Here is a 16,799-nt window from a genome sequence, read left to right on the forward strand (position 1 = left end):
CAATCGCTAGCGTTTAGCGCGAACGCTAGCAATTGCTAGTGGAAAAGGGCCCGTAGGGCCATTTTTCACTATATCAGTCGCTGTTCGTTAAAATAAAAGCACAACTGATGGGCAAGGTAATGTCCATGATTCTCGTACGGATAAAGTGATATTACTGGTTAATGGAGTGCTGACTGGAAGGTGTTACGAGGTTATTGCCATTTTTAAAATGGAGGACGGAGAATTCCATCAATCACAGTGGGCCAACAGGACGCGGGAGAGGAGAAAGATTGATGAGTAGACTACGCGGAAGGTAAGTATGTCGTATGTATGTATATTTTGACTTTTATTTTTCAGTTCAGGTTTGCTTTAAAGCGGTATAAAACCCTGACATAATATTCAATAAAAACAGGTTTTCCTACTCTTTATATGCCATACGGTTATCATATTTGCTTTTGTGCATAAGTATTATTATTCATTTAGAACTTACAAGTTCCCAAAGTACAATTTTTTTGCTCTGAGAGCTGCCTTTGCATTTTATTCATAATTGGTTTATTCATCTTGTAATGTATGCACAAATGCTTTCTGATTGTCTGACTGTGTTCTGGAGTGTCTGCACAGTCAGAGAAGTCTTTACTTAATTGTATCAAGTGAGGAATGTAAACACAAGATAACATTATCTCAAGTTCGGATGCATCCAGCTTTCCCTGCAGGGAGCTTGTAACTCCTGTGTTTAACTAGTTGAAGGCTGTTCTAGTAAAAAAAATGGTGGTACTATATAATATGCTGTAAATAATCTTTTAGTGCAAAGAAGAAATGCTGGGTTTCATTCCGCTTTAAGTGAAAACCGAATGCAATGATTTGCAAATAAAATATGCAACTCTATATTTAGCTGAAATTGTACAAAGGCAACATGGTGAATGCTTTAACTGACCAATGTTACCATTAGGCCACGTTCACACTGCACGAGTTTCCAGCCGCGTTTTGGAAACGCGTGCAGGAGGCCGACACGCACGACATCAGACAGTTCATAGACTGCACTGTCTGATGTTCATATTGCATGCGTTCCGGACCTGTGCGGTCTGGGAACGCATGCTGCACGCATTTTTTGCAAAAACCGCGCGGCTGTCCCATTAACTTTTCAGTGATAGGATCAACCACGCAACGCATACAAACGTGGATGGCGTGCGTTCGCATGCGTTGGGTTCCACACGCATGGTCGTCCGCGTTTGTATTGTGAACGGGGCCTTACTAATTTTAAAAATGATGCCAACAACACAGTTAAGTCTGAGTCTCTCGAGCCTCTCGATTGGCAAAGTGTTGTACTAACACTTTGTTTCATAATAACTTTTGTCCTGAGTTTTCTCCAAGGAGATATTTTCAAAATGTATCAATTAAAAAAACTGTAAAGCTCCCAACATGCAAGAAAGTTCTCAAAATAAGTTTGATATTACTTTTTTAGTTTTTTACTTACTCTTTAGTACTTTTTCAATTTAGATAATATGAAAAATTACCCCCTGGTAGAAAATACTGGAGAAAAAGTTAATTGGATAAGGACCATTGTGTGCAAATAAAGCAACAATTAAAGAAAAATGTCCCTTTGTGTGAAATTACAAATACTGGGCTTGATTCACAAAGCGGTGCTAACCTAGTTAGCACGCCTAAAGACTTTTGGGCGTATTAAGCATTGCACTAAGTAGGTTAGCACCATTTTGAGGGAAAAACTTGCGCGCAAAGTCTTGCACGCAAAGTCCGGTGCGCGCATAAAACTTTACGCGCGAGTTTATTTTATCACGCCTAACCTCAGTTTATGGGCTTTTCACCAGCGTGCTAACAGTTAGCACGGCTTTGTGAATCAAGCCTACTGTATATACTGGCGTATAAGACTACTTTTTAACCCTTGAAAATCTTCTGGAAAGTCAGGGGTCGTCTTATACGCCGGGTGTCTTTGATGCCGGGTGATATGCCCTATCCTGTTACCGCCTCTCAGATCTCGCTGCTGAGGACTGTAGTGAAGTGCACATGTGTGAGATCTGAGAGGCAGAGAAGGTATTAAAGGGAAGGTTCAGGGAGGGGATTAAAAAATAAAAATAAATTTCCACTTACCTGGGGCTTCCTCCAGCCCGTGGCAGGCAGGAGGTGCCCTCGCCGCCGCTCCACAGGCTCCCGGTGGTCTCCGGTGCCCGACCCAACCTGGCCAGGCCGGCGGCCAGGTCGGGCTCTTCTGCGCTCCATTTCCTGGCACTTCTGCGTCCCATGCCGGCGCGCTGACGTCATCGGACGCCCGCCGGGCTGTACTGCGCAGGCGCAGTAGTTCTGCGCATGCGCAGTACAGCCCGGCGGACGTCCGATGATGTCAGCGCGCCGGCGTGGGACGCAGAAGTGCCAGGAAATGGAGCGCAGAAGAGCCCGACCTGGCAGCCGGCCTGGCCAGGTCGGGTCAGGCACCGGAGACCACCGGGAGCCTGCGGAGCGGCGGCGAGGGCACCTCCTGCCTGCCACGGGCTGGAGGAAGCCCCAGGTAAGTGGAAATTTATTTTTATTTTTTTAATCCCCTCCCTGAACCTTCCCTTTAAATAGGATACAAGGGTGGGCTAGAAGGGTGAAAGAGGCGTGTTTTATGGGCACTGCACGATCTTTTCTTCCATACCGCTCTGATAAATAGGGAGACAAGGAGAGCTGACCAATCCGCTTACGGAGAGGGAGAGTTGACTAATCCAACCAGTCAATCACACCGCAAAAATTTACAGGATGCACCAGGGCCGTGAATACAAGTAGGCTGACCAGGCGTCCTCTTTTGCCCGGACAGGTCCACTTTTTCTGACCTGTCCGGGCCGTCAGGGCGGGGTTTTGAAATGTCCGGGTAGGTAGTGAAGAGAGCCGTTTAGGAGCTGAACAGGAGCCGGCTCTTTGGAGTGAGTCGCTCCACCAGCTGCTCTATGAGTACTCCATGCGCCCCCTCCTACTCTTGTTTATTGGCATAGCAGGAGGCAGGAGCGTCTGTGTTGCCTTAGAAACAAGGCTCTCTTCCTGTTTCCTGTGGCCACGCTGTGAAACACGCTCTGTCCCTTTCCTTCTCCCCTCCAGCCAGCCAGTCTGCTCCAGCGTGCAGGGACACTTCACCCTCCCCAAAGCTGCTTAGCACAGCGTGGTGTGACATCCAGCCAATTGGTCCCTGGTGAGCTGTCTCTCATTGCACTCTGCCTTTACTCCTTTCTCTGCACAGACACTCGCACACTGCTCATCGGACATCACCTCTCCCCCAGCAGTCCCCCTACCCCCCTCCCTCCTTTCATGCTGCTGCCTTAACCCTTGGAGCTCTGTTTTCTTACCATGCTACACTTATTTTGCAACATCAGGGTTTTTCTCTTGTGTTTTTAAAAGGTGTTCACTCACTTAGGTTTACACTTTTCTTACTATCTCCTGCAGTTTATTTGGCATATTAATATTTAGTATTTATAAAGCACCAACATCTTCCAACCACAGCGCTGTACACAGTATATTGTCTTGTCATTTAGCTGTCCCTCGGTGGAGCTCACAATCTAATCCCCACCATAGGCATATGTCTCGTGTAATGTATATATCATAGTCTAGGGCAATTTTGGGGGAAGCCAATTAACTTATCTGTATGTTTTTGGGATGTGGAGGAAACCGGAGTGCCTGAAGGAAACCCACACAGACATGGGGAGAACATACAACCTACATGCAAATAGTGCCCTGGCTGTGATTGGAACCAGGGACCCAGCACTGGAAGGCGAGAGTGCTATCCACTACACCACCATGTAGAAAAAGGGGGTGTGGTCTGTGTTAATGGCCAGAGTTTAGGGCGCCAGAGCTTATGTGCCTATAGGCTCCTGAGCTGTAAACCCGGCCCTGAGGATGGCTCAGGACGGCTGATTCATTGAACGGCTCGCAATCCAGCTCATGATCAGTAGCTCATGACTCAGAACCGAGGGCCCACAGCATCCCCGGCATGCAGATCACGCATCAGACGTGACACAGATGGCACACACAGGCAGGAGTAAAGTAATGCAGGGCAACAAGTAACAGCAAGCGGCAAGAGAACGACAGGTAGACAGGACAAGGCAGAGCACCGAGCAAGCAACAAGCGGGCGGCAAGCAGAGCGGAACACCAAGGCAGAGCACCAAGCGGGTGGCAAGTGGCAGCCGGGGCGCCCTTCCGAAACGTCTCACAGGTACGGCTCACGCACACGCCAGCACTCCCACACTCCTGTGAACCTGCGACCTCCAAGCACACTGCTAAGGTCTTGTATATTTGGCCCCACCCATGACCACGCCCACATGCTGTTGTGATTGTCCTCTTTTTTGGAAATCAAAATATGGTCACCCTAATACAAGTCTACAACGGCATGCAGCCGACGCTCGCTCCTGCATGCACACGTGATCGCGCCGCCGTTGCCTCCGGTTACCGAGGAGATGAAAGATTGGGACTGCAGTTCCCATTCATCTAAGTCCCCAATTCAATGAATGCGTCTACAAGACGCCGGCATTCATTGTATCTTTCCTGTTGTTAAGTGCCGCGCATTACTTGCGATTCACGTGCTTACGTAGGTGAATCGGAAATGATGACTGAGGACATCTTGTGGCCAAATAGTAAATTACACCAAAATGCATTTTTATTTAATAAAAATCCCCACACTGAGTTTAATAATTAACTAGTACTCAAACATTTTTTTTGTATAGGAAAAAAAATGTACATTAATAAAAATATATAAGTAGTTACCTTAGGGACTGAACTTTTTTTTAAATATTTATGTCAAGAGGGTATATTACTATTAATTTTTAATTTACGAGCCTGTAATTCGTGATAGACGCAAAACTGAAAAAATGCACTTTTATTTCCAAATAAAATATTGGCACCATACATTGTACTAGGAACATTTTTTAAACGTTGCAATAATCGGGACAAATGGGCAAATAAAATGTATGGCTTTTATCCACAGTAGAACATTTTATTTTAACACTATAATGGCCCAAAACTGAGAAATAATGCATTTTTTCAATTTTTCAATTCATTTCTTTCTTATTATTCCAATTAAAATGTGTTTAGGATAAAATAATTCTTAGCTTACCGTACCTCCCAAAGAAAGCCTAATTGGTGGCGAGAAAAACAAGATAGAGATCATTTCACTGTGATTAAGTTATTGGCGAAAAGAAAGGGAGGAGCACTGCCAGGTGAAAATTTTCTCTGGTCCACAAGGGGAAAAACACCTCAGTTGTCAAGTAGTTAAATGATCTGAAAATTATTGCATTCAGTAAAATGTTCTTTTTTTTTACAGTCTGTGCTAAAGGAGGATTGTCTGGAGGACAATTTTGTTGAAAACTTTATTTCACTTTTACTTTTACAAGCCAGTGAAAGTCTCTATTGTTTTGTCTGCAGTTATTGGTCGAACGTCTCCTTCTGGCTATCATCTCCAGAGAACAATTACGCCGTCCCCACTAATGGATCCAATGTTGTCATCCCTGCAGGTAGTAAATGTCACGTTTTATGCAAATAACTGTGCATTCTTATAATGTAACCTGTCATCGTGCTGCTGGAAGAACACTGTGAATGGTTAGAGAGGCTTCTTAAAGCGAATGTGAAGCAAAAAATGAACATATGAGATAATGAATTGTATGTGTAGTACGCAGGGCCGTGCAGAGGATCCTCAAAGGGGAGTGCTCAAAACCTATGTAGTATCCGGGTGCTGGCTGCGGGGTGAGTGGGTGGGAGGTAGCATCCGGATACTGGCTAGGGTGGGTGAGAGAGAGCATCAAGGTGCTGGCTGGGGTGGGAACAACTACCGGTAAATGCTGGATGCTTGAGTGGGTGGGACAGAGAATCAAGGTGCTGGCTGGGGAAGGTGAGAGGCAGGCAGGTAGCATCACATCACAGTGTACTGGGTGTTGGCCTGGCTGGATTTGGGAGGTGGCTAGGCTTGCGTTGGGTGAAGCTGCTTACCAATGCACCTTATCCCATAGGAGTGGACTACATGCACACTCTGTTCTCTGGCTTGCTGCATGTGAGAGATCTCGCTCTGTGCATGTGCCCAGCAGCGTTGCGAGATCCCTCACTACAGTAGCATGCCTTCCCCGAACCTCTGCACCATGCTAAGAGGCAGCTGGGGAGGAGGACAGAGAAAGCAAGTGACAGCGGGCTGGCTGAGCTTCCTGCAGGTGGTAGATGGGGCTTCCTGTGATTTGGGGGTGGGGCTTCCCGCAGTTGGTGGGCAGGGCTTCCTGCGGCTGAAGGGGCCTCTTTATTGGCAATTAAAAAGAAGGGGCCCTTCTCTCCGCATGTGCTTGGTACTATGGATAATAAATAGATCATTAGAAGTGAAGAAAACAGTCTCATTTTTATTTTTGGTTACATAGCTTTATTTATAACATTGCATCATTCTGTCACAGTTGCAGTTTAGAATCCATACTCTGTGTTTTAAGCTGTAAAATAAAGCAGAAATGATGACACTTTGAACGTTCCTGCATTAAAACCTTATCTCAAGCTGTCTCTTGGCTGGTTCACACTATGAACGGCTTTTTAAGCGCCAGCAATTTAAAAAACTCTTGCTAATGTAAGGCCTCTTTTCCACGGACAGTTGAAGTGTGTGCTCGGCAAGCAGTTACCAGGCTCAGCAAGCAGTTACCAGGCAGGCAGCAGTGAGCAGTTACCAGGCAGCAGCAAGCAGTTGCCAGGCAGCAGCGAGTAGTTACCAGGCAGCAGCGAGCCGTTGCCAGGCAGCAGCGAGCTGTTACCAGGCAGCAACGAGCAGTTGCCAGGCAGCAACGAGCAGTTGCCAGGCAGCAGCGAGCAGTTGCCAGGCAGCAGCGAGCAGTTGCCAGGCAGCAGTGAGCAGTTGTGAGAGTTTGAGAGGCATTTTACTGCTTATCAACTGTCCGTGGAAAAGAGGCCTAAAGGTGCCCATATATGAGATGACATATGGGCAGATCAACCAAGAGACAGATCTATGTCTGATCGGAGAGAACTCTGTTGGGCGCCATAAACCGCGGGCCGATTCCCGATCGATTTTAGCATGAAAACATTCAGGAATCGGCCTCTGGCGTTGTCCCCCCTAATGTAAAATGTGCCCCGGGGTCCATGCATGAATACTTTACCTGTGTCTCTGTCCTCTTCCTCACACATATGCTCCCCACGTGGTTGCTGACGTATTGCTTGCGGGTGTGTGTGACGTCGCCCCCACACCCACATAACAGCAACCACGTGGGGAGCGTGTGTGAGGAAAAGGACAAAAACAGCGGCGGACACAACAGGTGAAATATTTCTGCATGGGAGTCGGGAGGAAGGGCGTACATGTGCATTAGGGGGGACAGCGCTGGAGGTTACATCGTGTTCTGTCGCTTATCCCGATATTGCATGCTGTTACTGCCATGCACCCAATTGAGCACATCGGCCCAAGATTTTGCAGCATGTCTGATCGATACATGCAACCAATTTCAGCCTTAAATTGGTTGCATCCTCGATCGGGCATGCTCTTGGCGGCACCGGTTTTCGTCTCATTTAAAGAGACTCTGAAGCGAGAATAAATCTCGCTTCAGAGCTCATAGTTAGCAGGGGCATGTGTGCCCCTGCTAAACCGCCGCTATCGCGCCGCTAAACGGGGGTCCCTTCACCCCCAAACTCCCCATTGCAACACTTGGTCGCAGACTTGGTCGCTACTGGAGGCAGGGCTAACAGCTGCAGCCCTGCCTCCAGTCGTGTCTATCAGCGGCGCATCGCCGCCTCTCCCCCGCCCCTCTCAGTGAAGGAAGACTGAGAGGTGCGGGGGAGAGGGGGAGATACGCGCTGACAGACGCGCGTGGGGCAGGGCTGCGGCGGTTAGCCCTGCCCCAACCAGGAAGCGCTCCCCCGCTGCACCGAGGGGATTTGGGGGTGAAGGGACCCCCGTTTAGCGGCGGGATAGCGGCATTTTAGCAGGGGCACACATGCCCCTGCTATCTATGAGGTCTGAAGCGAGATTTATTTTCGCTTCAGACTCTCTTTAATTATAATGATTGAATTGGATGGCCGACTGCCCACCATGTCGCCTGATGTATGGCCACCTTAGGGGCCCGTTTCCACTATGCCTAGGCGAATCTGCATAGAAAAAAACATTCATAGATTCACAATTTTTAAAAAATGCCATACTATTGACTATTGAAAAAGCGTTTGCGTTAACGTGAAAGTGCTTACACCGCGCAGAAAGTTGTTGCAGAGGCGGCCGGTTCTTTTCTCCTGCAGGGGTAACAAATGTCGCCTGTAATGGAAACAAGCCCAATGACTTGTATTGTAATGCGAATCTGCATGCAGAAAATGCATGCAGATTTGTGCTAGTGGAAATGACCCCTTATGTGGGGAATACACCATACGTTTTTTCAGCAGATAGATGGTTCGATAGATCATTTCCAACATGTCTGATCTTCTTCAGTCAGCCTAGGGACTGACTGAAGAAGATGTCGGACAGGTAAGATTGACCCCCCCTACCCACCCCGCACAGGTAACTGGGAGATATCCGCATAGAACTATCCGGATGTCTCCCGGGTCTGGATTTGAGCAGCCCTGGTTGCATATACTGTAGAATGGAGGGGGCTGAATGTGTAATGCATGGCAGCAACATCGAATTGAATTGGGGTGGTGCATATAATTAATTTATGGCTGCACATGGAATATAGTGGGAGATGGACTGCTGCACATTGAAACAGAGATGGAGGAATAGTGTAAAGTTAAGTGTTGTGATAGGACAAAAGACTGCATAGAGTCTTAAAGGGGCACTACAGCGAAAAACTGTACAAATTTAAAATATGTGCAAACAAATACAAATAAGAAGTACATTTTTTCCAGAGTAAAATGAGCCATAACTTACTTTTCTCCTATGTTGCTGTCACTTACAGTAGGTAGTAGAAGTCTGACAGAAGTGACAGGTTTTGGACTAGTCCATCTCTTTATAGGGGATTCTCAGGGATATATTTATGTTCACAAGCACTTAGTGAATGGCAGTTGCTCTGTCCAAATGGCAAAAAACGGTGTAGGGAGCAGGGAAGCTGGCCAGCATCATTGTTTAAATTCTTTTTAGGGAATATCTTTATAAAGAATAAAAGCCTTGCTGAGCATCCCCTATGAAGAGATGAACTAGTCCAAAACCTGTAACTTATGTCAGATTTCTACTACCTACTATAAGTGACAGCAACATAGGAGAAAAGTAATGTATGGCTCATTTTACTCTTGTACTTCTTATTTATATATGTTTGCACACATTTTAAATTTACAGTTTTTCACTGTAGTGCCCCTTTAATGTACTTTGGGTGCCTGTATTGGTTTTTAAGGCCTGGAATCCATTTGCAGTGCTTTTGCAGCACCTGCCGACCTGCAAAGCACTGCAGCAGTGGAACCCTACAGGCTTGGTTCCATTTGCAACAATGCACTCATGGGGCGATTGCAAATCACTGCATGCAGCATTTTGGGAGCGATCGCGTCAGTGGCGGCAGAACCAAATTGTGATCACTCAGGGAATTGCAGTCACAATTGCAGACTTCCCATGATTTTCAAAATCCAGGAGGCATTGCGTTCCATCACAAAGCGCTGCAAGTGGTTCCCAGGCCTAAAGCTGCTTTCATATTTAGCACATTGCTTTGCGCATCCTGAAAAACAGGATTGCAATGGAATGGAAAGGAAGAGTGTGCGTAACATGTACACTGTGTTGCATACAGTAAAGCACACGGTACATAAAAGTATGCTTCACTGAAGCTGAATCCTTTTAACTTATTAGCAGCTTCAATAGAGTTGTCTCGTTCGAGATGAGTGCACTGCTTTTTGACTTCAGTCTGCAGAACTAGTTGTGCTGTAAATTCTTGGAATGGTTTGATCTCTCTGCAGAGCAGAGGGTATAGGAACTGAAAGCAGTTTCCTCTGTTATTGTCTCACACTGCCCCCTAGTGACAAGTGGTCATAAGTACACAATACAGCAGTACTGAGAACCGTAGAAGCATGGAAATGTAACAAATAAGAAATACAAACATATGCTAAAATAAATTGGTCTGGAACGCTTGCAAGCCTCTAAATAAATTGGCTGCTGACGGGTTAAATGTGTTGTGATTCCCCTATGAGTCTTCCTAGTCTTCAGCTGCAACTTTTACTGGGTTATTTAGTGTTTCTATTTCCTTTATTTCAGGCAAGTGCATTATAGCAGATGTGGCTATTCCCTCTCTGAACAAACTGCTCATTTATGGTATTCTGGAGCTAAGAAACCTGACAGCTAACTCATCATCAGCAGGATCTGCACCCATCTTCCAAACCACAGTCCTGAATGCAACATATATCTCTATACAGGTGAGGAGCACCCCCACGCCTTTGCAGTGGTCACTGGTTGCATCTGCATCAATGCTGTATTGTCACACATCTCCCATGTTTCCCATCTACAGCACCACCACAGAACAAATATGGAACTGAATGCTGACACAGTAGTATTGCTGTGAGCATTGGTGCAGGAATTTTAAGCGATAAAAAGAATGACTCAAAGGGAGTTTATACACGTAGAAAGGCAAACATAACACTTCCGCCAATACACTCCCTGTATTCCAAGCAGTTGTTGTTGTCTCTCAGAATCCCTCTCGAAGGCCTGAAAAAAAGAGGAAAAAAAAAGACATTGAAGGATACATCTGGGAAATCAATAAAAATCAGGGGATCCCTCCCTCATGACCTGGCCAGGTCGGCAGCCACTGCACAAGCGCAAGTGCGTGGCGGCCCCAGTCACAGTCACACTCTGATGGGCAAGAGCGTTCTGCATAGGTTATGGGAGCATGACTACGAGCAGTGCAGACGTTCAATCGTGAATGAACATTGGCCAGGAATCAAACCCAGGTCTGGTGCTTGGTAGGCAGCTCTCCTCACCACTATACCACCACCAACTCTACATGCTGAAGCCAGCCTAGCATGTACCATTATGATATATCCAAGCGAAAAATTAGCTTGCTTAGGGATTTGTAGGATGTCAAAAGCCAACTCGCATACATTGGCCGGGAATCATCGAACCCAGGCCTACCACTTGGTAGGCTGCTATCCTAACCATTATACCACCAACACAACACACTACAATACTACATGCTGAAGCCAGCCTAGCATGTACCATTATGATATATCCAAGAGAAAAATTAGCTCTCTCTCTCTCTCTCTCTCTTTCTAGTTCCTCTTTTTTTTCCATCATAAAGTTTTTTATTGAAAAAAGTGAATAACAGATGACAGGTCAAGCAAGAGGATTGTACAATTATATATGCGTATTATACAATGTCAATAAAGATGTACGGAAATTTCTACATGTCATACAGTCTCAGTAATAATGCCTTGGATATATCGTGCACCTCTTAACCGTCATTTACTGAACCCTAAGGGCTGACAGGGGAGGGCACCTCTTACGAATTGCCTGGCGGAATCAGGTGGCTCTATAGAGCCTCCGTCGGGCACTTGCTCATTCCTGAGTGTATCGATACAGAGTGTCATAAATGGGTGGGGGGTATAGTTAGATAAGAACGTATCATAAACATTGACATATCCTATCAAAAACCTATCATAAACATGCACATATCCTAAACATAAACATAAACATGCCCTATAAGGAGGGAACCTAACATTAACACGTTCTGACAACAGGAGGTATACCATGAAGATTGGTGTGTTTTGGTACGTGTGTGTGTATACAAGCCCAGAGAGAGTTTACACTGTGGAGTATATATATTTCTTAAGATTTAAGATTGAACCCGTGATGAGAATGGTCCTCTGCCTGCACTTACTTGTAGCTAGGAGCAGAGTTATCTTTATCTTTATCAGGGAACTTGGAGAAATGACCAGAAATGTTGAGGGTTAAAGTTCTCATTCGCTAGGGAGAGTCTGGCTCTAATTTTGTGTTCCATGAGCAGGTTAGCTTTAGCATTGGCTAGAAGCTGGGGAATTTCAAATTTTTCTTGTGCTTTCCAGTTAGTTGTAATTAGGTGGAGGGCGCTTAATATAATATGGCAAATAGTTGGTTGTAGTGTCTGGGGGATGATGTTACAGTCCACTAGGAGAATGGCTAGTTGTGGAGTGAGGTGGAAGTCTGGCATTAAAGAGTGGCGTATCAGGCCCTCAACCTCATTCCAAAGTTCTGATACTAATGGGCATTCCCAAAACATATGGACGTAGGTCCCTATTTGGTTGTTGCACTTCCAACACATCTGTGATACTTCTTGTGTGAAGGAAGCTATCTTTCGTGGAGTCATATACCACCTGTATAATATTTTTCGCATCATCTCCCAATGTGTGTTACATTTCGAAATGGCCGATATTGCTCTATGGGATTGGAGAAGTTGGAGGCTTGAGATATTGGTTTGGAGATCGTTCGTCCAGATAATAGCATATTTATTAAGTGCTGTTTGTGAGTGTATCAGTAGAGCTTTATACCAAACTGCCAACCCACCTCTATACTATCCCTTGTAATTAAGCATGGTTGCGATATTTGGATAGAGTTTAGGCGGTGTTATTTTGAACCCTTTAACTATGTGCAATACTCTGTGGTAGGGCAAATAATTGCGTATGACGTAGGTTATATGTCTGAACTAAACAGTTGAAGGATTTTACTTTATTCCCTATAAACAAGTCGTTTATGTCCATTATGCCATGGTTAACCCAAGGACTGAGATTGAGGTCTCGGGAGAGAAGTTCGAGGACCTTTATATCTGCTTTGATTGATATGGAGGAGGTGGGGTCAGGGGGGTTTTTAGTGAAATATTCCCATGAACGCAGGGTAGCTTGGATCGATAGGTATGGGGATTTAGGGGGTTTGGCACCCATCTGAATGCTAAGGAGTAGGTCTTTGAGGTTACACCCCAACTCACTACGTTCAAAGGACACCCATGGTTGAGTTGCTGAAGGGGACCACCAGAATCTAATCATGTCTAAATTTGCAGCGTGATAGTATGTTTTAATGCATGGGAGTCCCATTCCTCCTAGTTGTTTGGGTAGTGTCATAATTTGGAAAGAGGTTCTAACTTTCTTGCCTCCCCAAACACATGAGTTGATACATTTTCTGATGTCTGTGAACCACTGGGCTTGGATAGGGATTTGGAGCGTGCGAAAGAAATACAAGATTTTTGGTAGAGTAAGCATCTTAAAAGCTGCAATCTTTCCTGACCAAGCAAGCCATATTTTGGACATGCCTTCACATTCCTGTTTGACTGCAGACAGGAGAGGGAGAAAGTTGTATTTATATAATTCTGACGCTTTTTGCGTTAAGTGGATGCCCAAGTAGGACACTGCTCTCTCTGCCCAGGGAAACGGGAACTGGTGGGATATATGGTCATGAAGTTTTGGAGGTATATTTAGACCTAGGATGTATGATTTGTGGTTATTTAATTTATATAGAGATACTGTTGAGAAGGTTTGGAGTTCTTGTAGAACCGCTTGAAGGGACGTTAAAGGGTTAGTTAGAATCAATGCCACATCGTCTGCAAAGAGACTAATAACATGGGTGCAGTCTTTGGTTTTTACTCCTGTTATGTTAGGGTTAGAGCGGATTTTTTGGGCCAAGGTTTCCATGATTAATACAAATATAATGGGTGATAGGGGGCATCCCTGGCGGGTGCCATTAGATATGCTGAAGGGTTTAGATATAAATCCAGCTGCGTTGACCCGGGCAGAGGGAGCGGAATATAGCGCCATGATTGCCGATATAATCGTACCTGAGAATCCAAATTTGCAGAGGGTCGCTTTCAGGAATTGCCAATGAACTCTGTCGAAGGCCTTCTCAGCATCCAAAGTAAGGAGCAGAGAAGGCCTCCGACAGAGCTCTATGTGTCTCAGGATATTGACCATGCGCCTGGTTGCGTCAGAAGCCTGACGATTTTTAGTAAATCCCACTTGATCTAATGCTAAGAGAGAGGGGGTGACATTCATCAATCTATTAGCCAGGAGCTTAGCGTAAATTTTCACGTCAGAGTTGAGTAGAGATATGGGGCGATAGTTTCCCATTTCAGTTGAGGCCTTTCCTGGTTTTGGTATAACTGTTATGAGAGCTTCTAAGTATTCCGATGGAAGTGAGGCTGATTTAGCTATGTCATTGAATAGTTCCGTAAGGAAGGGGGAGAGAGTGTCTGAGAAAGTTGTGTAATACTCATTGCTGAAACCATCAGGGCCTGGTGATTTATTATGTTTTAAAGCATTAATTACCTTGTTAATTTCTGAAGTTGAGAAGGGGGAGTTTAATTCTTCTAGTTGGAGGGAAGATAGTTGGGGAAGATTTATGGAGCCCAGGAATGATGCAATAGCTTCCTCTGTTGGGTGAATGATAGTTTTGTCAGAAATTAGATTGTAGAGTTTGGCGTAGTAATCGCAGAACATATCTGCTATCTGTTTTGGATTAGTTACATTTTCCTTCGTTGTCGGGTGGATTAGATTATGTATTTTAGATTTGGCTTGCCTATATTTTAACATTTTGGCTAGGTGTTTCCCCGCCTTATTACCTTGATAGTATGAATTGGATTTAAACTTCTGGAGTAAATGTAGGTATTGGTCCTGTAGTAGTACTTTAAGCTCTTGTCTTAAGTTAAATAGGGCTCGCTCATTTTCTACCGTGGACGCTATTTTATGAGCTTTTTCTTTTTCACTGATTTGTTTCAGCAAATTGTCATATTTTTCCGTCCTTACTTTTTTGATAAAGGTTCCCTGTTTTATCAGCTTGCCTCTAATTGTTGCTTTGTGGGCAGACCAAATAGATGTTAGGGCCATATTGGGGGTGCTATTGAGTTCAAAGAATTCTCTAATCTCAGAGGTTAACTTATCTTGAAGGGATTTGTTCAATAACAATGTGTTATTGAGTCTCCAAAAATATGGCTTGTTTAAAGCAAGATTATCGTCAAGTGAGATGTGTACAGGCGCATGGTCAGACCAGGTTTTTAGGCCTATAGATACATTTAAAACTTTTTGCAGTAGAATTTTGTCAGTTAAAAAGAGATCTATTCTGGTATGAGTTTTATGTACATGTGAGAAAAAGGAGTAGTCTTTTTCTGAAGTGTGTAATATTCTCCATGGGTCATAAAGATCATTCCATCTCATTTGCTTATCTATAAGAATGGCTTGCTGGGGTTTTTTGGCGGATGTGTCTAGCTTAGAGGGGCAGGCATTAAAATCTCCTCCGATTAGGAGGCGGCCTTGTTGCAGTGGTTTAATCTTTGAGCATAATTTTTGGAGGAATGTTCGTTGGGCGGAGTTAGGGCTATAGATAGCTACCAGGGTTAGTAATTCATTGTTGATGAGGCCTACAAAGATTATATATCTCCCTTGCGGGTCTAGAGTGACAGATTTAGGTTCCACTTTAAGATCACTATGAAAGGCCATTAACACTCCTCTTTTTTTTTTTGAAAATGTGCTATGATATATTATCGGGTAGGAGGGGTGTTTGCAAAGGCCGGTATGTTTTTCTAGTAGGTGTGTTTCTTGTGCGAATATAATGTGTGATTTGAATTTTTTAACCTCGGACCAAAATAGATGTCTCTTGTACGGGGAATTAAGGCCTCGAACATTGTATGAAGAAATATTTAAAGGCATTGTAATGATGGTGGCTGCTTATCGATATACAATAAAACTGTAAGGGGGTCATATATCTTTAAAATAATTATTGCCCCATGGACACGTGTTATCTCTTTGGCAGTGATATGCATTTCAAAAACATTGTAGGCAGTATAAATGTTGGAGCTACTGTAAGTCAGATTGATAGTGAACATTTTGAGCATGAGCAAATATATACACACTAGCGTTGTCAGAAAACCATACATGTTGTAACAAAAAGGTAATCTAAAAATGAAGTATAGGAGTAAAATACTCCTCTCTATATAGCACTGAGGTAAGTGTGGCATAGTTCAGAGGCTCACACTTCAGACTCTAGGGGGGAAGTAGTGACTCTGAAAGTTTACAGAGTGCTGGCCTTTCAGTGCAGAAATACGTAGCTGTTTATTGCCTCCTTGTGGATAATTATTTCTTCTTTTGGGTACGCCATTCATGCAGCAGCTTAGATCCTCCAGGATGGTAGGGGGGTGAAGCGGAAGTTTCTGGGACAGAGATACGGAGCTGTTTGAAGAGTTTGTATCCTGTATCAGAGGACGCTACAGCGTAAAGCTTGTTGTTGTATGAAAAAAGCAATTTGGTAGGGAAGCCCCATTTATATTGTATTGAGAGATCTCTAAGTGCTTTGGTGAAGGGCTGTAAAGCTTTCCTTTGTTGCAAGGTGTGGGCAGATAGATCAGCAAAAAGATGGATGTTAGCATACGGCTCAGGAAGAGCGCCGGCTTTGCGTGTAGCTGTTAGCAGGTCTTCTTTTACCTGGTAAAATAAAAAGCGGGCTATCACATCTCTTGGGGTTGAATCAGGTAGGTATTGCGGTTTAGGGAGGCGATGGGCCCGATCTATTGTAAGTTCTATCTCCGGGGTGTCCGGCAAGATTGCTTTGGTGAGAGTCTGCAGGTAGTGCTTGAGATCAGTAGGTTGGATCTGTTCAGGGATTCCCCTAAATTTTAAATTGTTGCGGCGGTTTCGATCCTCCATATCTGCTGCCTTAGCCTTCAGCCATTCAATGTCAGTAGATTGGGATGTGGAGGAATCTACCATAGCATTATGTTCTCTAATGAGGTTTCCTATAGCATCCTCTGTGTGGTTCACTCTGTCCCCCAGTTCATTGATTTCAGACTGCAAGTTGCCTGTTATGACAGCCATGTCTGCGAGAAGGGAAGATCTAAAAGTCATAAGAATCTCTTTAATGAAGGCCTGCGTGGCTGGGGTGTCTGCCGCTGGGAACGCCTCAATAGAG

At 44.7% G+C, this 16,799-nt stretch overlaps 1 protein-coding gene across 1 annotated transcript in view; it reads left to right on the forward strand.

The window, feature by feature from the left end:
- Window positions 1-16,799, forward strand: part of LOC137519142 (fibrocystin-L-like) — a 249,726-nt gene that overhangs the window by 160,124 nt on the left and 72,803 nt on the right. The window contains exons 33-34 of the mRNA XM_068237924.1: window positions 5,381-5,469; window positions 10,143-10,300. Coding sequence (XP_068094025.1) covers window positions 5,381-5,469; window positions 10,143-10,300 — 247 coding nt within the window. The remainder of the gene's footprint in view (window positions 1-5,380; window positions 5,470-10,142; window positions 10,301-16,799) is intronic.

The sequence above is a fragment of the Hyperolius riggenbachi genome, chromosome 5 (assembly GCF_040937935.1).
Source record: "Hyperolius riggenbachi isolate aHypRig1 chromosome 5, aHypRig1.pri, whole genome shotgun sequence".
NCBI classification, from domain to species: Eukaryota; Metazoa; Chordata; class Amphibia; order Anura; family Hyperoliidae; genus Hyperolius; species Hyperolius riggenbachi.